The sequence below is a fragment of the Molossus molossus genome, unplaced genomic scaffold (genome assembly GCF_014108415.1).
Source record: "Molossus molossus isolate mMolMol1 unplaced genomic scaffold, mMolMol1.p scaffold_m16_p_17, whole genome shotgun sequence".
Classification (NCBI taxonomy): domain Eukaryota; kingdom Metazoa; phylum Chordata; class Mammalia; order Chiroptera; family Molossidae; genus Molossus; species Molossus molossus.
This window is the reverse complement of record NW_023425352.1, coordinates 45538109-45554105: the sequence shown is the minus strand read 5'-3', so window position 1 is coordinate 45554105 and position 15997 is coordinate 45538109. Positions and strand designations below refer to the sequence as shown.

The window sequence follows — 15997 nt, the reverse complement described above, 5'->3', positions numbered from 1 at the left end:
TTTTTAATCTTCACCAGAGGACATTTTTCAATATTTTGTTCAGATAGAGTGGGAGGGAGGGGGGGGAGAGAGAGAGAGAGAGAGAAACATCGACGTGAAAGGGACACATCGAGTGGTTGCCACCTGCACGACCCAACCAGGGCCGGGGACAAACTGTAACCGAGGTACATGCCCTTAGCGGGAAAGGAACCTGGGTCTCTCTGAACCGCAGGCCGACGCTCTAACCACTGAGCAAAATCGGCCAAAGCAAGATTACTATTTTAAGGAAAGCTCTCCTGCTGTAATCATCCATAAGCATAAACATAAATAATATTTTAGGCACATTCATGCATAACCTGTTGATTAAGACTTGAATCCTTTGACCTTGCTGCTAAAACCTAGGGTGTGGGGCGGGAGATGGAGGGACACCAGTGATGTCAGAAATATATCAACAAGAACACTAACATTTTATATTTTAAAAGAAATATCACTTGGGAAGAAGAATGCAGAGACTATTTTGTATGTAAAACATACATATTTTTAAATGATGTTTCAACATTTGTTTTGCCCTTTTTTTCAAGATGTAACCTACAGGTGGAGGCTGCCCTGAGTGACAGTTATTGATTGTCATAGGAGGAAGGTTTTCATTAGGTGGCACTGGGATCCAAGGTAACCAGCATGTGTTTAGCGGGTACTGGAAGTGATAAGGATGGAAAAGCATCTGTGTTTAGAATGCTCCAATGAGCAATCAGCACTCTCCTGAGATGACCCTTTGCTGTTGCTAGGCACTCATTTCTGTTTCTGGAGTGGGTGGCAATGTTATGTAATGATGAGCCACATTTCCATCCTCTTTATATATCTTTGGGGAAAGAATTAGAGCTTCCTACTTTTTAAAATTTTTTATTTTACACTATTACATTTTTTAGATTGAGTAGAAATGGAGATTGTTCAAATTTGGCCTAAAAATTGAATCGTCGTACATTTCAAGAAAAGACATATAGACATTATGGCTTTTCAGTCCTAATTACTATGTCTTCTAAACAAGGACATTTTTAAAATATATAGCCACAAGACTGCTGTCACTTAAATCTATATCTATATATATCATCAATAAGATATTAACACCTAAAGGACAGTTCATATTCAAATTACCCAAGTTGCCCTAATAATGCCTTATGTAGCTGCATTGTTGGTTTTAATATAGAATTCAATCAAGAATCACATGTTGTATTTAATTGTCATTTTTCTCCAGTCTCCTTAACATAGAACAGTGCCCCATGATGAGGAATTTTAACATCCCTTTCTTTTCAATTGATAGATCAATGGCTGTTTGTTTAATCACTTTTTTTTTTTTTAAAGGAGAAAAACTGCAAAGTCAGAACTGGTGAAGATCAGAGCATTTCTCAGGAATGGGAGTGGGGTCATCCCAAACTGCCTTTCATGAAATAATCAGTGATGTTTCATAAGGGGCAGAGGGCTTGGTAGTGCCAGTCAGCCAGCATGCTGGTTTTGTGCTGTTGTAGTTAGTGACCGTTAGAATTAAATTAGGTGGTGGTTTAGTTCTGTGGTACACATTTGCTTGGTTTTTCCACTGGTGTTACCCAAGACAGTGTGAATTTCCCACCTCTCTTGTAAAAAAAAAAAGTACTTAGACATTTAGTCAGTTGATCATCTCAAGAGAAGAGAACATAGGGAATATTTTTAAATGCTTTTACAATGTTTAATTTTTATGTTCTGGTTAGTTTTTTTTTTGTAATTTAATTTGTTACTTTTTTTTTTTGCTATATAAAATAAGAGGACCAAGCCTTCTTTCAACCTGATTAGTGAAAGACAGTAATATGCATAGTGCCTATTTAAAAGGGGAGAGTGCTTAACATAAAGAGAGACCTTGTTCTAGCTCTGGGGGGTGGCATGAGAAAATTTTACTGAGTTGCAGATACTGAAGGTACTACATTAAGATTTGATCAAATGAAATGAAGGAAGTGGTTTAAGAAAGATGAAAATAGAATGTTTTGATTTCCAAATCATCGCAATTTTAGTTTTAATTAAAAAACAATGCTTAGTTCACTGCTGTGACTCAAATGCTACAAGACACAGTACTGGGCACATAGTGTGCCATCAGTGATCCTGTTTTTCTGTAATGTACAGGAAATTAAGACTATTTGAAAGCAGAATATTTTAATTGGGTGGAGCCTAGTAAAAAGTTGATACGCTCATCTGTGAAATGACTGTATATGACACTGCACAGTAGGTATGAATGTATGGTGGGAGGACCTAACAGCAGTTTTAGATCTGACTTCAATTCAGGAAGTTCACTTCACGATCATGTGGTACTGAATGAATGGCACACCCTGGCCAGTGTGGCTCAGTTGGTTGGGGCATTGTCCTCTACACCGAAACCGAAAGGTTGAAGGTCCCGTTCCAGGTCAGGGCACGTACCTGGGTTGTGGGTTCATTCCTTGGTTGAGGTGCATAATGGGAGGCAAGCAACCAATGTCTCTCTCACATCAATGTTTCTCTTTCTCTCCCCGCTTCTTTCCTTCTCTCTAAAATCAATAAAACATATCCTCAGGTGAGGATAAAAACAAAAAGTGAATGAATTGCATAGAACAGAATAGAATCTATGTTTGTGACTTTCATTTTTGTGTAGAGGTGCATGTATTTTATAGAGGAAATTTTCTCAACATTTTCAGAAGTGGTTTGCATGTGATTTTTTTAAACCTTAGATTACAACTTAGATTATCTTTAGTGTTGATGGGGCTAATGGTAAATTTGAGTTTTAATAAATCCTGTGCTTAACAGGTGAAATAAAGAAAACAAACTCCTCTGAGTTAAGAATTACTCAGGAGCAAGGGTTGGTCAGATGATGTGAGTAATTCTAAACTCCATCAAGTACAGCCACCTCATCAGTTTGATAGATTATGTGAATGTTGATTAAAGCTGTGGATATTCCTCTCTGCAGGCTTTGTACACAATCAAAAGGTGGGTCTCAGATATCTTTTTATTAGGTATGACAGTAGTATACTGGCAGGTCACAATTACAATTACTCAACTTCTGAATGTTGACCTCATTTAACTACTAATATTGGGGATCTCTGTGCTGAGTTATACAGTATATAAAGTACAGTTTTTGCTTTTGTTTTTTGTATACAGGAAGAGCACAGGTCTTGAAATTAGAAGTTCCGTGTTTATTATGTTTTGGCTTTAGCACTTGCTGGGTGCGTAATTCATAAGATTCTTAGAATAGAACAATAAAACCTACCCCACCTAGGAGTTTCTTATGTGCAGTGAAAATCAGAATGAAAAAAATTACAATTGGTAAACTGAGGACTGCTGTAGGTTGTGGGGACCACATCTTTTAGCTGCGTGAACCATTCTGTGGAACTCTGCCTACAGAATGCGGTATTACTTGAGTGTTTCAAGGGTTTGTAGCCTTTGGTTTTAGAGTGTACTCTATTTTGAGTTCAGCATTCTTTTTAAACATTTTTCTTTGGTCTATCACACTGTAAGCCCTAGAGGTGGAGAGTGGGGGGTGACTGAGGAGAGAGTGAAAGGATGATGAAGTACATTATGATTTGCTGTGGATTGATTTCTTTCCCTCTGGTTTTATCTTAGCTTTCCTTCTGGAGCAGAAATTACAAGTTCAGGAGTAAATTTAGAAGTTTAGCTCTGACGATGTGAAAATTCCAAGATTCGTAGCTCCTGATGACTATAATTAAAACATGTATAAAGGCTTTCAAAGGAATTTCTACTGTCTTTTTCTCTCCTTGGCAGTTTTAAACTTGTATCATTGGTTACAGAATTCAGAATTTGGGTTCTTCTCATGGGTTTGACATTTTCTTCCTGTATGTAATTTTCATATTTTTCTTTTTTAACCCTCACCTGACAATAGTTTTTAAACTGATTTTAGAGAGAGAGGAAGGGGGAGACAGAGAGAAACATCCATGTGAGAGAGAAACATCAATTGGTTGCCTCCTGTACACGCCCCGACCAGGGAACAAACCAACAACCTAGGTATGTGACCAGACCAGGAATCCAACACACAACCTTTTGGTGTATGGGTAGACGCTCCAAACAACTGAGCCACTCGGCCAGGGCTTCATATTTTTCTTTAAGGCTACTTAACTACTGTTTTACTAAATGGGAATTCTCTACTAACAAAGATTCTTAGCAACAAGTCTCTTTTTCTTGAAATTTGTAGAAGACAAAAGTTATATATTATTTTGGCAGTGTTCATGGACAGACTTTTGCTACATAATGGCTGTTTAACGAGTGGTATAGTGATTCATGTAGGAAGAATATATATAGGTACATTGGGTATCACCGAACCTTGTACCAATTGTAATCATTTGGCCTTAAACAGACACAAATTATTTTCAAAGATTTATTAAATTTCATCACTTGAGTTTATGTAACTCTTTCTCTTTTCCCTATGATCTCTTACATTTATTTTAGTGTTTACGTAAGGATAGAGTTTGGCAAAAGTCAAGATAGCTATAGTCATTTTCACATTACTTGTAAAAGTCCAATTAGAGTGAAGCCAGTTTACCATACTGACAGCATATTGCTTAATCATAATCCATTTTAATAAAAAAAACAAAGCATAACATTATCACACCTTAAGTTTGTCGAAAATGCAGAATTCAGAAATTTGATTTCTTGAGCCTCACTTCTAAAGATTCTCATTCCCAATTGATTCTTATAGACATATAGGTTTGAGAGTTACTGAACCATTTATAGGGGATGCTTTTCAAATAGTTCTCAAAGGCTTGGGATTCCGCAGAAGATTCTATAATCAATGAAATTCTGTTCTCTAAGGACAACTTAATTTCTTTTCTTTTTTTAAATTTTTATTTCCTTTATTGATTTTAGAGAGAGAGGGAGAGATGAAAACATCAATGAGAGAGAACATTGACTGGCCGCCTCCTGCATGCCCCCAACTGGGGATCAGGACCACAACCTGGGCATGTATCCTGACCGGGAATCGAACCAGCGACCTCTTGGTGCATGGGTCGACGCTCAACCACTGAGCCACACCAGCCGTACAGGACGACTTAATTTCATTTGTCTCTTATTTGTCTCTTATTTATTGAGGTTTCTAAAAAAAATTTCCTCTGAAGGAAAAATACTGCTTTGAAAAAAGTCAGAAAATTATTGTTTTTAGAGAGATTATTTCTAGGATTCCTTATTATGTAAGAGTGTGATTATATTTTTTAAATCCATTAGAGTCTGGGTTAATATTACAGATCTAATATTCAAACAGAATTGAACTATTATATAGGACAGAAAACTTTTACCCTCACTGTCTTTTTTAAAATTTTTTTATCATGCGTAAAGCCCTTTATAAACTTGGTTGCCATAATAGCCTGACTTTTTTATTTCACTAAATTTTGTGCATTCCCTCCGCATATAGTGTTTCACTGTCCTCCTGATAGAAACATATTATAGTTTCCCTTGGCTAAAAACACATATAGGCAGTGGTGTACCCGTAATGCTTAACAACTGGAGGAAAGGGGACTGATTCATATCATTTGCTAATTTCTATGATGTAATTACTCCCTACAATAAGCCTATTTCAAGCTACCAATGTGATGTCATTTAATATGGAGCTGGGAAGATATACACACAGCATATTTAGTATTTCTACAGATAGTATAGCTGTAAATAACTTGAAGAGCATAGCAAATATATAGTAAAATTATCAGGAATAAAATAATTAGAAAATGATGAAGTTTTGAGTATTTGCTGTTTTTGTCATTATTGTTTTCTCTATTTAAATTATTTTACAGTAGGATATGTGATCTTATTTGGAGATAGGGTCTTTACAGAGGCAATCCAGTTAATGTGTGGTAATTAGGGTGGGCCCTAATTTACTATAACTTGTGTCCTTATAAAAATGGGAAATTTGGACACAGACATACAGAAAGGGAGAATTCCGTGTGGAAGATGAAGGCACAGATCAGGGTGCTGCATCTCCAAGCCAAGGAATGAAAAAATGGCCAGCAAACCAACAGAAGCTAGAGAGAGACATGAACACATTCTTCCTCACAGCCCTCAAAAGGAACCAGCCCTGTCAAAACTTTCATCTTGGAGTTCTAGCCTCTAGAACTGTGAGACAATACATTTCTATTGCTTAAGCCACCCAGTTTGTGGTACTTTGTTATACCAGCAAACTAATACATTTCTCAGAAATGTGACATGATAAATGGTTAAGGAAATTTTCCACAGTAGAATGCTTGGTTTAACTTATGGGTGAGAATAATTCTTTTCTAAAATGTACATATCATTACTTGGAAATATTAATGCTCTCAGCAATAATATATTTGAATATATCCTGAAATTACGTTTTGACTTACTGGTCAGTGCAAACATATTATGTTTAGATTTTTCCTATGAGTTTCGCTTTCATGATTTCCTTGGTGGCTCTGTTTTTGCAGAGTTGATAACACTGTTAATAGTAAGGAAAGCAACATACTGGTAACTTTTGGCTATGTATTAAAATCTGAATATCCTAACAATGTCCAGGACCAGGAATTTACAATTTGTAAACCACACTTCATTTATAAATTTAGAAAATAAAAAATATAGGTGCTATGCAGAATATGTGATCATAAAAATTATTTTCAAAGTGTATGTTATCAGCAATTTTCATTAATTTTGGGAAATTCTAATACTGATATAGAAATTAATTTTAAAATAGTAAAAAAATTATGATTGATCAGAAACAGTATTTATATAGAAAATTATTGAGAGTTACACTGAAACATTTATGAATTCCCAAATATCATTATAGCCTATAATTTCTCCCATAAAGTATACAGAAGCAGCAAATAGTAAACAACTAAGCCATTTTCAGATGGGGATACTGAGTAGGTTATATTTTGTAGGTCACCACTGCAACAGAACTTTCTGCAATGATGGAAATGTTCTATTTCTGTGCTGTCCAATGAGGTAACCATTAAGCATGGGTGGCTATTGAACACCTGAAATGTGGCTAGTGTGACTGAGGAAGTTAATTTTAAATTTACTTAATTTACATTTAAATAGCCACATGTGACTGGTGGTTACCACACTGAGCAGCACAGAGTCAGACTCATTCCCTCCCATATATATTTTTCTTCCCTTTTTACGTAGCACAGTGGTTCTTAGCCAGTGGCAATTCTACATACTAGGTGACATATGGCAATATCTGGGGACATTTTTAGCTGTCATAACGGGTGGCGGGGAGGGGAGTGCTGCTGGCATCTTTCGAGGATGGGGATACTGCTAAACATCCTACAATGAATGCACTGGACAGTCTCCCTCTCCCCCAAGAGAGAATTATCCAGTCCAAAGTCCAAAATGTCAATAGTGCTACAGTAAGAAACCCTGACAGCCCTGGCCGATTTGGCTCAGCGGTTAGAGCGTCGGCCTGTGGTCCAGAGAGACCTGGGTTCGGTTCCCACTAAGGGCACGAACCTCAGTTGCAGCTTGTCCCCAGCCCTGGTTGGTCATGCAGGTGGCAGCCACTTGATGCGTCCCTTTCGCGTCGATGTTTCTCTCTCTCTCTCCCTCCCACTCTATGTGAACAAAAACAGGAAAAACCTCTTCAGGTGAGGATAAAAAAAAAAAAAAGAAACCCTGATATATTTAAAGGATCTTCAAATGAAATTAAAAATACTTTGAATACCATTATGAATGGCTGTATAATATACTAACATTAGCTAGTCTGCTCTTTACTAAAATTGCCGGATTGGTGTGGCTCAGTGGATTGTGCGTCCTCCCATGGGTTCTGGAAAGGTTCAGGTTTGATTCCTGGTCAGGGCACATGCCTGGGTTGCGGGCTTGCTCCCCAGTAGGGAGCTGCCGGTCGCAGTCAATCTATGTTTCTCCCTCACATTGATGTTTTTATCTCCCTTCCTCTCTCTCTAAAAAAAAATCAATACAAACATATTTAAAAACATCTTTGGTTACTGTTCAATAATTCCATCCCAACTCCTACTATTTTCTCTTTCCACAGTATCTTAGTGAATATGACATTTGTTCTGATTTTGAGTCATAGAGGCCTTTGTAAAGTTAGCATGATTGGTTGGTAAATTTACTTCCGTAATAGGTATATTTAATCCCCTAACAGTTTTATAAACACAAAGACATTTATAACAGAATAATTTGTATTTTTTTTTTTTTTATCCTCACCCGAGGATATTTTTCGATATTTTGTTCAGATAGAGTGGGAAGGAGAGAGAGAGAGAGAGAAATATCGATGTGAAAGGGACACATCGCACAATCCAACCAGGGCCAGGGACAAACTGCAACCAAGGTACGTGCCCTTAGCGGGAACCGAACCCGGGTCTCTCCGGACCGCAGGCCGATGCTCTAACCGCTGTGCCAAACTGACCAGGGCTAATTTGTATCTTTAACCTTAAAAAAATGTATGAAAGGGGAAGTTTAATGCAAATGTATAATCAATGACATAATGGTCCTGGCTGGGTAGCTCAGTTGGTTAGAGTGTCATCCCCATACACCAAGGTTTTGGGACTAATCCTGGGTCAGGGCACATACAAGAATAAACCAATGAATGCATATATAAGTGGAATAACAGATGGATGTTTCTCTCTCTCTCCCTCCCTTTTTCTTTCCAAAATCAATACTTTTTAAAAAGCTCATGTTCTACTAACAGACTCAGCATAATCTTTTCCCATGTGACAATCAAAACAATCATATCTGATTTAAGATATTGAAATTACCCATTTATGCCATTATTATTGTAATATACAATTTATTTGAACATTTAAATCTATACTGAAAGTAGACAATACAGATCTCTGCATCCTAAAAGGGTTAAAAAATACAGTAGAAAAAGAAATAGTTAACACAGCAGCAATAACAAAAAGTGAACAAAAGCAAATTGTTTCTGAAAAAAAGGCTAATAAAGGAATATTGTTGAAAGTTCTGGCCTATGCAATGAAAACAAGACCAAATAGTTTAGGATGTGTCTTCTGTCTTAATGAAGGAAGATAGAAAAGATGACCTCTTATAGTGCATTCACAACAAATTTAATTTTTAAGATTTTAACTTTTTCAATCTCCTTGAAAACATCATTTCTTCTACCTATCTTATTTTTCATTGTCTAACAGCAATTTCAGTAAGTACACTATTTTTAGATACAGCTCATAAACATGTAAACTATTCCCATAATAGATCTCATCAAAACTGGTAAATAAAGGTAAAATCTACCTTAACCTAACTGAAAAATATTTTAAGCACCATTGAGATTTTACAACCATTAAAAAAAAAACTTAAAGCACGTATAAAGGAAGAAATATATCACTTATAAATTGAGACTGCTCTCAAACTTCCACAAGGATTTAAAAATGACTCAATATAAAAAATAAATTAAAAAAATTAATATGTTTTTCATTCTATCATAATCTTAACTAACACACACATAAACAAAGGGTAAAAGCAGGATGCTATTATAACAATACATTTAAAAGATGCTGCTGGCTTGGACTAAAAATATAAGTAAAGATGGTGAGAAGTGGGTGAATCCCAGGTATATTTTGAAGGTGGAGTCAGCAAGATCTGCTGTAGGATTCAATGCAGGGAATGAGCAAAAAAAAGGAATCAAGGATAATTCCAAGGTTTTTGGCCTGAGCTACTGGAAGAACTTAGTTATAATTAATTGAGTTAAGGCAGGCTGCCAGAGGAGCCAGACAGGGAAGGAAATTCAGGAGCTCAGTTTTGGATATCCTAAATGCAAGATGACTGTCAGATGTTTCCAAGTAGAGGAAGGTGGGCAGTTAAAATATAAGTGATTGTGAGTTGAGCAGAGAGGTCTGGATTGGAGATGTAAATGAACAGGAATATATAGAAAAGAGAAAAAAAATCTAAGACTGAGCCCTGAACACACCAACTTTAAGAAGTTAGGGAATGTGGCCAGGGAGACTGAGAAAGGAGTGGTCGGTGAGTTATGAAGACAGAAAAAAAAAAGCAAGGGAAAGTACTTCAAGGAGAGAGTGAGCAACTGTACCAGAAGTTGCTAAGTCAGATGAGGACTAAGCAATTGGCCATGGGGAGGTTACTGCTGACCTAGAGAAGGGCAATTTCAATGCAGTAGTTGGTGGCATAGCTCAAATGATATGGGTTTGAGAGTGACCTGAAAAAGAGAATGTGGAGAAAGTGTAAACAGACTGTTCTTTTGTGGAGTTTTTGCTTTAATGAGTGGGAGAGAAATGGGGTAATTAGATAAAAAGTATAATAGGATGAGTTTTTCTTGTTATTTTAAAATGGGAGAAATAATAGCAGGTTTGAATGTTGACAAGAAAGACCTGGCAGAGGGAAAACAGATGATGCTGGAAATAAGGGGAGAAATTGCTGGAGTATGGTTTTTAAGGTATGTAATTTAGACTCTAAAGGCACCCACTAAATATAATAGAAAAGAATCAATTAAAGAAAAAGGATTGAGGTTTTACTAGTACTGCCAGATAATAATATTGTAAAACAAAAATAGTGTTACTAATGTAAAAAGGGAAATACTGATGTATGAAACAGGAAGTCTCTAAATAAGAACATTCTACATAAGAAAATAGTACTTATCAAATATCTGGAGTAAATAATAGTTTATATGTAGGAGTGAAAAATCACAAAGTAAAAAATTAACAAGTTGAACTGCATTAAAATTATACTCCCTATACAACTAAAAATAAAATATCTAAAGAGAAGTATAATTAGATTGAGAAACATAGTTGCATCAAATATGACTTAAGGTTAATTTCTTTATTATGTAAGGTGCTCCAACAATTACCAAGTAATCAAGAGTGAAATGGCTAAAGTGCATACAGACTATTTGCACCATGGGAGATATAATTAATAAATATTAGGACCAATATCAACCTTGCTAATAACTCAAATGCAAAAGAAAACAATGAGATTCATACACTTAATTGGAAAGTATAAAAAAACAGCTCCCCCCCATCCAGCTGTACTGTGATAAAGATACTACTCATGCATTATTGGTGGCAATGTAATATATTAGTATCTTTTTGGAAAGCAATTTAACAATTCATATCAATTGTTATAAAAGTATTCATAGCCTTTGACTCAGATATACTCCTCTTGGATATTTATCCTAAGGAAATAGGTAAAAAAGAGAAAGTATATATAAATGATGTCCGTTTTAACATTATAATTACATTGAGACATTACTTATAATGAAATATTAGTAATTATCTAAAAAGTAAAATTAAAAAAATAGATGAATGGCTATGAAAGTTATGAATACTGGCCTGATCAATCAGAAGATATAAAATAATATTTCAGCCCTGGCTGATGTGGCTCAGTTGGTTGGGCCACAATGGTTCCCAGGTTTAATTTCCAGTCAGGGCACATGCCCAAGTTTCGTGCTTGATCCCTGGCAGGGGTCAGCAGGAGGCAGGCAATCAATGTTTTGCTTTCACATTGATGTTTTTTATTTTTTTCTCCCTCCCTTCCTCTCCCCGCCCCCCATCACCCTGGCTGGTTTGGCTAGGTTTGGCTCATGGCTAAAGCTTTGGCCTGTGGATCGAAGGGAAGGGTCACAGGTCGATTCCCAGGCAACAGCATGTACCTGGGTTGGAGGTTCAATCCCAGGCCAGGGTTGTGTGGGAGGCAACCAACTGATGTGTCTCTCTCACATCAATGTTCCTCTCTCTCTCTCTCTCTTTCCCTTCCACTCAATCTAAAAAATCAATGGAAAAGCCCTGGCCAGTTTGGCTCAGCGGTTAGAGCATCGGCCTGCGGTCCGGAGAGACCCGGGTTCGGTTCCCGCTAAGGGCACGTACTTCGGTTGCAGTTTGTCCCCGGCCCTGGTTGGTCGTGCGGGTGGCAGCCACTCGATGTGTCCCTTCACATCGATGTTTCTCTCTCTCTCTCCCTTCTTCTCTCTCCCTCCCACTCTATCTGTACAAAAAATGGAAAAATATCCTCGGGTGAGGATAAAAAAAAAAAAAAAAAATCAATGGAAAAATATCCTCAGGTGAGGATTAACAAACAAATAAATAAAATGAATTAAAAAAATTTTTTAAAAATAAAATAAGATTTCAGAGCCACACAGAAAATGTATAATAAAAAATAGTAGAAAACTTTTTTTACCCTACTCTACTTACAACTGCCTTCTAACACACAAAGAATTGAAAGACAAAGGTAAACTGAAATAGTTTAAATGTTCAGTATGCTGGGAAAGTCAGGGAATATATTCGTCCTTGTTCTGATAACAAGTACTAATACTTCTTGAATACTTACCATGTGCATGATGCCGGACTATGGACATTTTTATACAAATGCATTTAATCCTATGGGGTATGTTATAACCAATAAATAGAAAAGCTGATATTTTAATTCAGGCAGTATGTCTTTAGTCCTGATCTTAACCACGATGCTGTATTATACACTCAAATTAAGAAAAGCTAGAAAAGTCGAATTTCCCTCAATCTATAAGAATCGTGTTTCAAAAGGTAAGGTATCAGCATCACGTATAAATGTAGTATTATTTGGTAATCTCAGATTACTATAACCTTAACAACTGCCATCTAACCTTTGAATCTTGCCTGTAAAGTTAAAGTAAGTTGATTTTAATGAAAAAATCCTCGCATACTATCACAGAATGCTAGAGCTATGCAAGAGTTTGGAGGTTACCAGATCAGATCCTTTATCTCTACAGCGATAGAAACTAAGATCTATTATCAGTAACAGGCTGACTCAAGGTCATTCAGCTGGTTAATGTAACCAACACTAGTTATAAATTCTAGGTTTTTGCAATGATAGTCCAATGATATTTCTTTCTATAGCATCTTACTTTCCTCTTCCATAAAAAATATCTATGTATTGTTTTAAATGCACAATAAATGTGAGGTACCACATTTGGTGTATTAGTTAAACTAATTTAATCTTTACAACAGTTTTAAGGAGGCAAATAATATAACCTTTTTAAGACAACGACACTGAAGTTCAGATAGGTTTAGTATGTTTTCCAGGACTACACAACTATTAACTGGCATCCAGGTCTGATTCCAAAGCCAGTGCTCTTCCCTGCAGTGGTCTGCCACAAGGTCTGGGGAGAAAGTGCTCATGCACACAGGGAGTTCTGGTTACCGAGGTTCCTTGAGTTCCTTGTGCATGCCACCAGAAGTTCATGTTGGGAGAGACCATTCTGATTTTTCCGTAGGCTCAAGACTAGCTGGCTGTTCCAGTGGGTTAGAAAGAATGTAAGTAAATGTTATCTCCTGATGTAAAAAGGGTTTCCAAGTTCGTGTAGATCCTGGAATTGATCTTTTGTGTCCTCATAACATAATCAAGGGAATAGAAAACATTCAGTGCTTAAAGAGGAGCAAAGGGGCAAAATATAATGATGCTAGTGTTTTTTCCTAATATGCAAATAGTTCAATGGCTCATGAAATACATTTCATGACACTTCATACATACATCCCCATGACCTTTCCTCCCTCACTTTTTTACTCCCTTTATTTTGCCCCACACTTTAAATTCTGTAGCTTCTAGCATCACAGGCTATAATCCCTCTCTCTCCAGTAAGGGAGCCCTCTAAGTCTTCAGTGTCTCTCCATGTACAACCATCTCATACAACAAAGGAGAAAATCTTCTAAAGCAAAGCCACTGCTTCCTAAAAGTTCCTCCTTAAATTCCTTGAAAACAGGCCTCAGCCTACCTTTCCAGCATTCTCTCTCCCCAGTCCCTCAAGCCCACTGGAACTAATCCGGGCTTTCCCTGCTCTGTGTTTTGGCTCACAGCGATGCCTTTATCTGGAATCCTTTTCTTTTCAGCTTTGGTTGTGTAAATTCAGTCTGTCCTTTAAGGCTCATCTCAAATGTAATCTCCTTTGCTTTTCCAGATTCTCCGGACCAGATGTAACTCCTTGTCTAACTCTGATAGCTTGACATTCTGATCTGTACTGCAGGATAGTGTACCTGTACTGTCAGTTCCTTTAAGTTCAACTCTGTGTCACTAACCTTTGTGTTATAGGTAGCATCTAGAAAGGCATTCATATTCAGTGTCAAGGATAAAAAACAAAAACATGATTTGAGTAATGCAAATGAAATCAATTGTGCTTCACTTTTTTTTTTTTTTTTTAAATCAGCTAAAGAATTGGTCAAAGGAACCCAGAGTTTTGGTGGTGGTTGTTTTGAAAAGTACAGTTTCTTAATGGGGCACTTGATTTTCTAGGTGCAGACACAACACTTGATAAACATCTACGAGGTCAAAAAGGTATGTATGCCTGTACTATGTAAATGATACTCGAAGAGAGACCCAAGAAGGCTAAAAAACAACCTGATGACATCTGAGGTATGCTTTTAATTCTGGAGTCTGAGTTTTGTACAGATGAACACAGGAAACTCTGAAGCTTTAAAACTAGAAACTGTACCAAGGAAGGACAAACTGCATCAAAACAATCAAGTGACAAAATTTCAATGCTATTGCAAATCAGGTTGAATATGGCTATTAATTCACTCTCAAACAAAATAAACCCCAAATTCACAGAAAATTTTGCTTTCTCCCTACTTGGAAACAAAATTAAATATCTGGTAATGTGTTTTTCTCTCCACATTCTAAAGCTAATCAGAGAAGCCAGCACCTCACAAAAACATTTCATAAAGATCCTGAGATAATACTACTCCTACAGAGATCACGAATAATGAATCCACGGCCCCCTGGATGTAACTACATCATTGTTGTTTACTTTGTGACTTTGAGGGGGGAGGGTTAAGACAGAAAGGACGGGAGGAAATCAGTTTAAATTGTAGTCAAACAGATAGCTTTACAGAGTAAACATAACTCAAGCAATTAAAAAAAATAGATCTGTGGCACTTCTTTTCAGCTTTGGTTGTGTAAATTCAGTCTGTCCTTTAAGGCTCATCTCAAATGTAATCTCCTTGGCGAGAACACAATTAAACGAACCGATAATTTGAACAAAGGCAACAACAGGCACCTGCAGCCTCTCAATCACTTAGTAAGTATTTACACCAAAACCGCCTAATTCTGGAATCTGGAAGAGCAGGCTGGTGTCAGCATTCAACAATGAGTTCCTTTCTCGGTAAACTGTAAATCACGGGGCAACTGGGACCCGTCTAGGGTTTTGAGACAAATCTCTCCTCCTACCACACGTGACCGAATGGCAATCAGCCGCGGAGAGACACACCGCAACGCACCGAGCTCGGGATACAAAGACTCGGTGCAGCCGCGGCATCCCCTGGAGGATCGCGGAGCCGGCCGCGCTCGGCGTCTGCGGAGCGTGCGCAGGGCGCCGCCGCAAGGCGCGCCGCTCCCGGGCCGCAGGGCGGTGCCGCGCAGCGCGAGGAGAGGGCGCGGGGAGCGCGCGCCGCCTGTCCTACGCGCTTGCTCACCCCGCGCCTCCGGAGCAGGGCCGCCGAGCCGCACGCAGCCCGGCTGCAGCCGCTGGACGCTCGTCCGCCGCCGGGAGCCTCGCAGCAACGTGGACTAGGGTGAGGAGGCCGAGGGCCGCGTCCGAGGCCGGGCCAGCCCACCCCATCCTAGGCCCGGGCCTTCCCTTCTCTTCCTGCTCCCTGGTCCTCCCACACCTCTCCGTGGCCTCGCGGGGGCTACGGGGCGCCGTGATAGGCACTTACACCACGGCTCTGGAGATCATCCAGGACACCATCTTCCCGGAGGCTTGGACCCCACTTCCAGGGCGGGTGGGCGCCGAGCGGAGAGAGCGGGGCGGACCAGGCCGCCAACGGCAGGCCGCGCGCTCGCCGGCTCCTCGCGCTTCCCGGGGCCGCGCTGGCGCCCTCGGGAGCCGGGCCGGTGTATGCGCGTGGCGGCCTGAGTTACAAGGCGGTCGGTCCCTCGCCCGTCCCCGCCCGCCCGCGGATCCTCCACGGAGCCGGCCGGCCCCGCCCCTGCGCTCCGCTGATAGGCGGCGGCGGCGGCGGCGCGTTGGCGGAGGCCAGGTCTGGGCGGCCGGGCTCCGGGTTCTGGGTGGGTGGCCTGGTAGGACCCCAGCCGGTGCGGAACGTTCTCGCGGCTG

At 39.0% G+C, this 15997-nt stretch overlaps 1 protein-coding gene across 1 annotated transcript in view; it reads right to left on the bottom strand.

Annotated features, from left to right (window-relative positions):
- Positions 1 to 15767, bottom strand: part of REEP3 (receptor accessory protein 3) — an 86419-nt gene extending 70652 nt beyond the window's left edge. Inside the window, exon 1 of the mRNA XM_036265707.1 lies at positions 15597 to 15767. Coding sequence (XP_036121600.1) covers positions 15597 to 15628 — 32 coding nt within the window. The 5' untranslated portion in view covers positions 15629 to 15767. The remainder of the gene's footprint in view (positions 1 to 15596) is intronic.
- Positions 15768 to 15997: the final 230 nt, after the last annotated feature.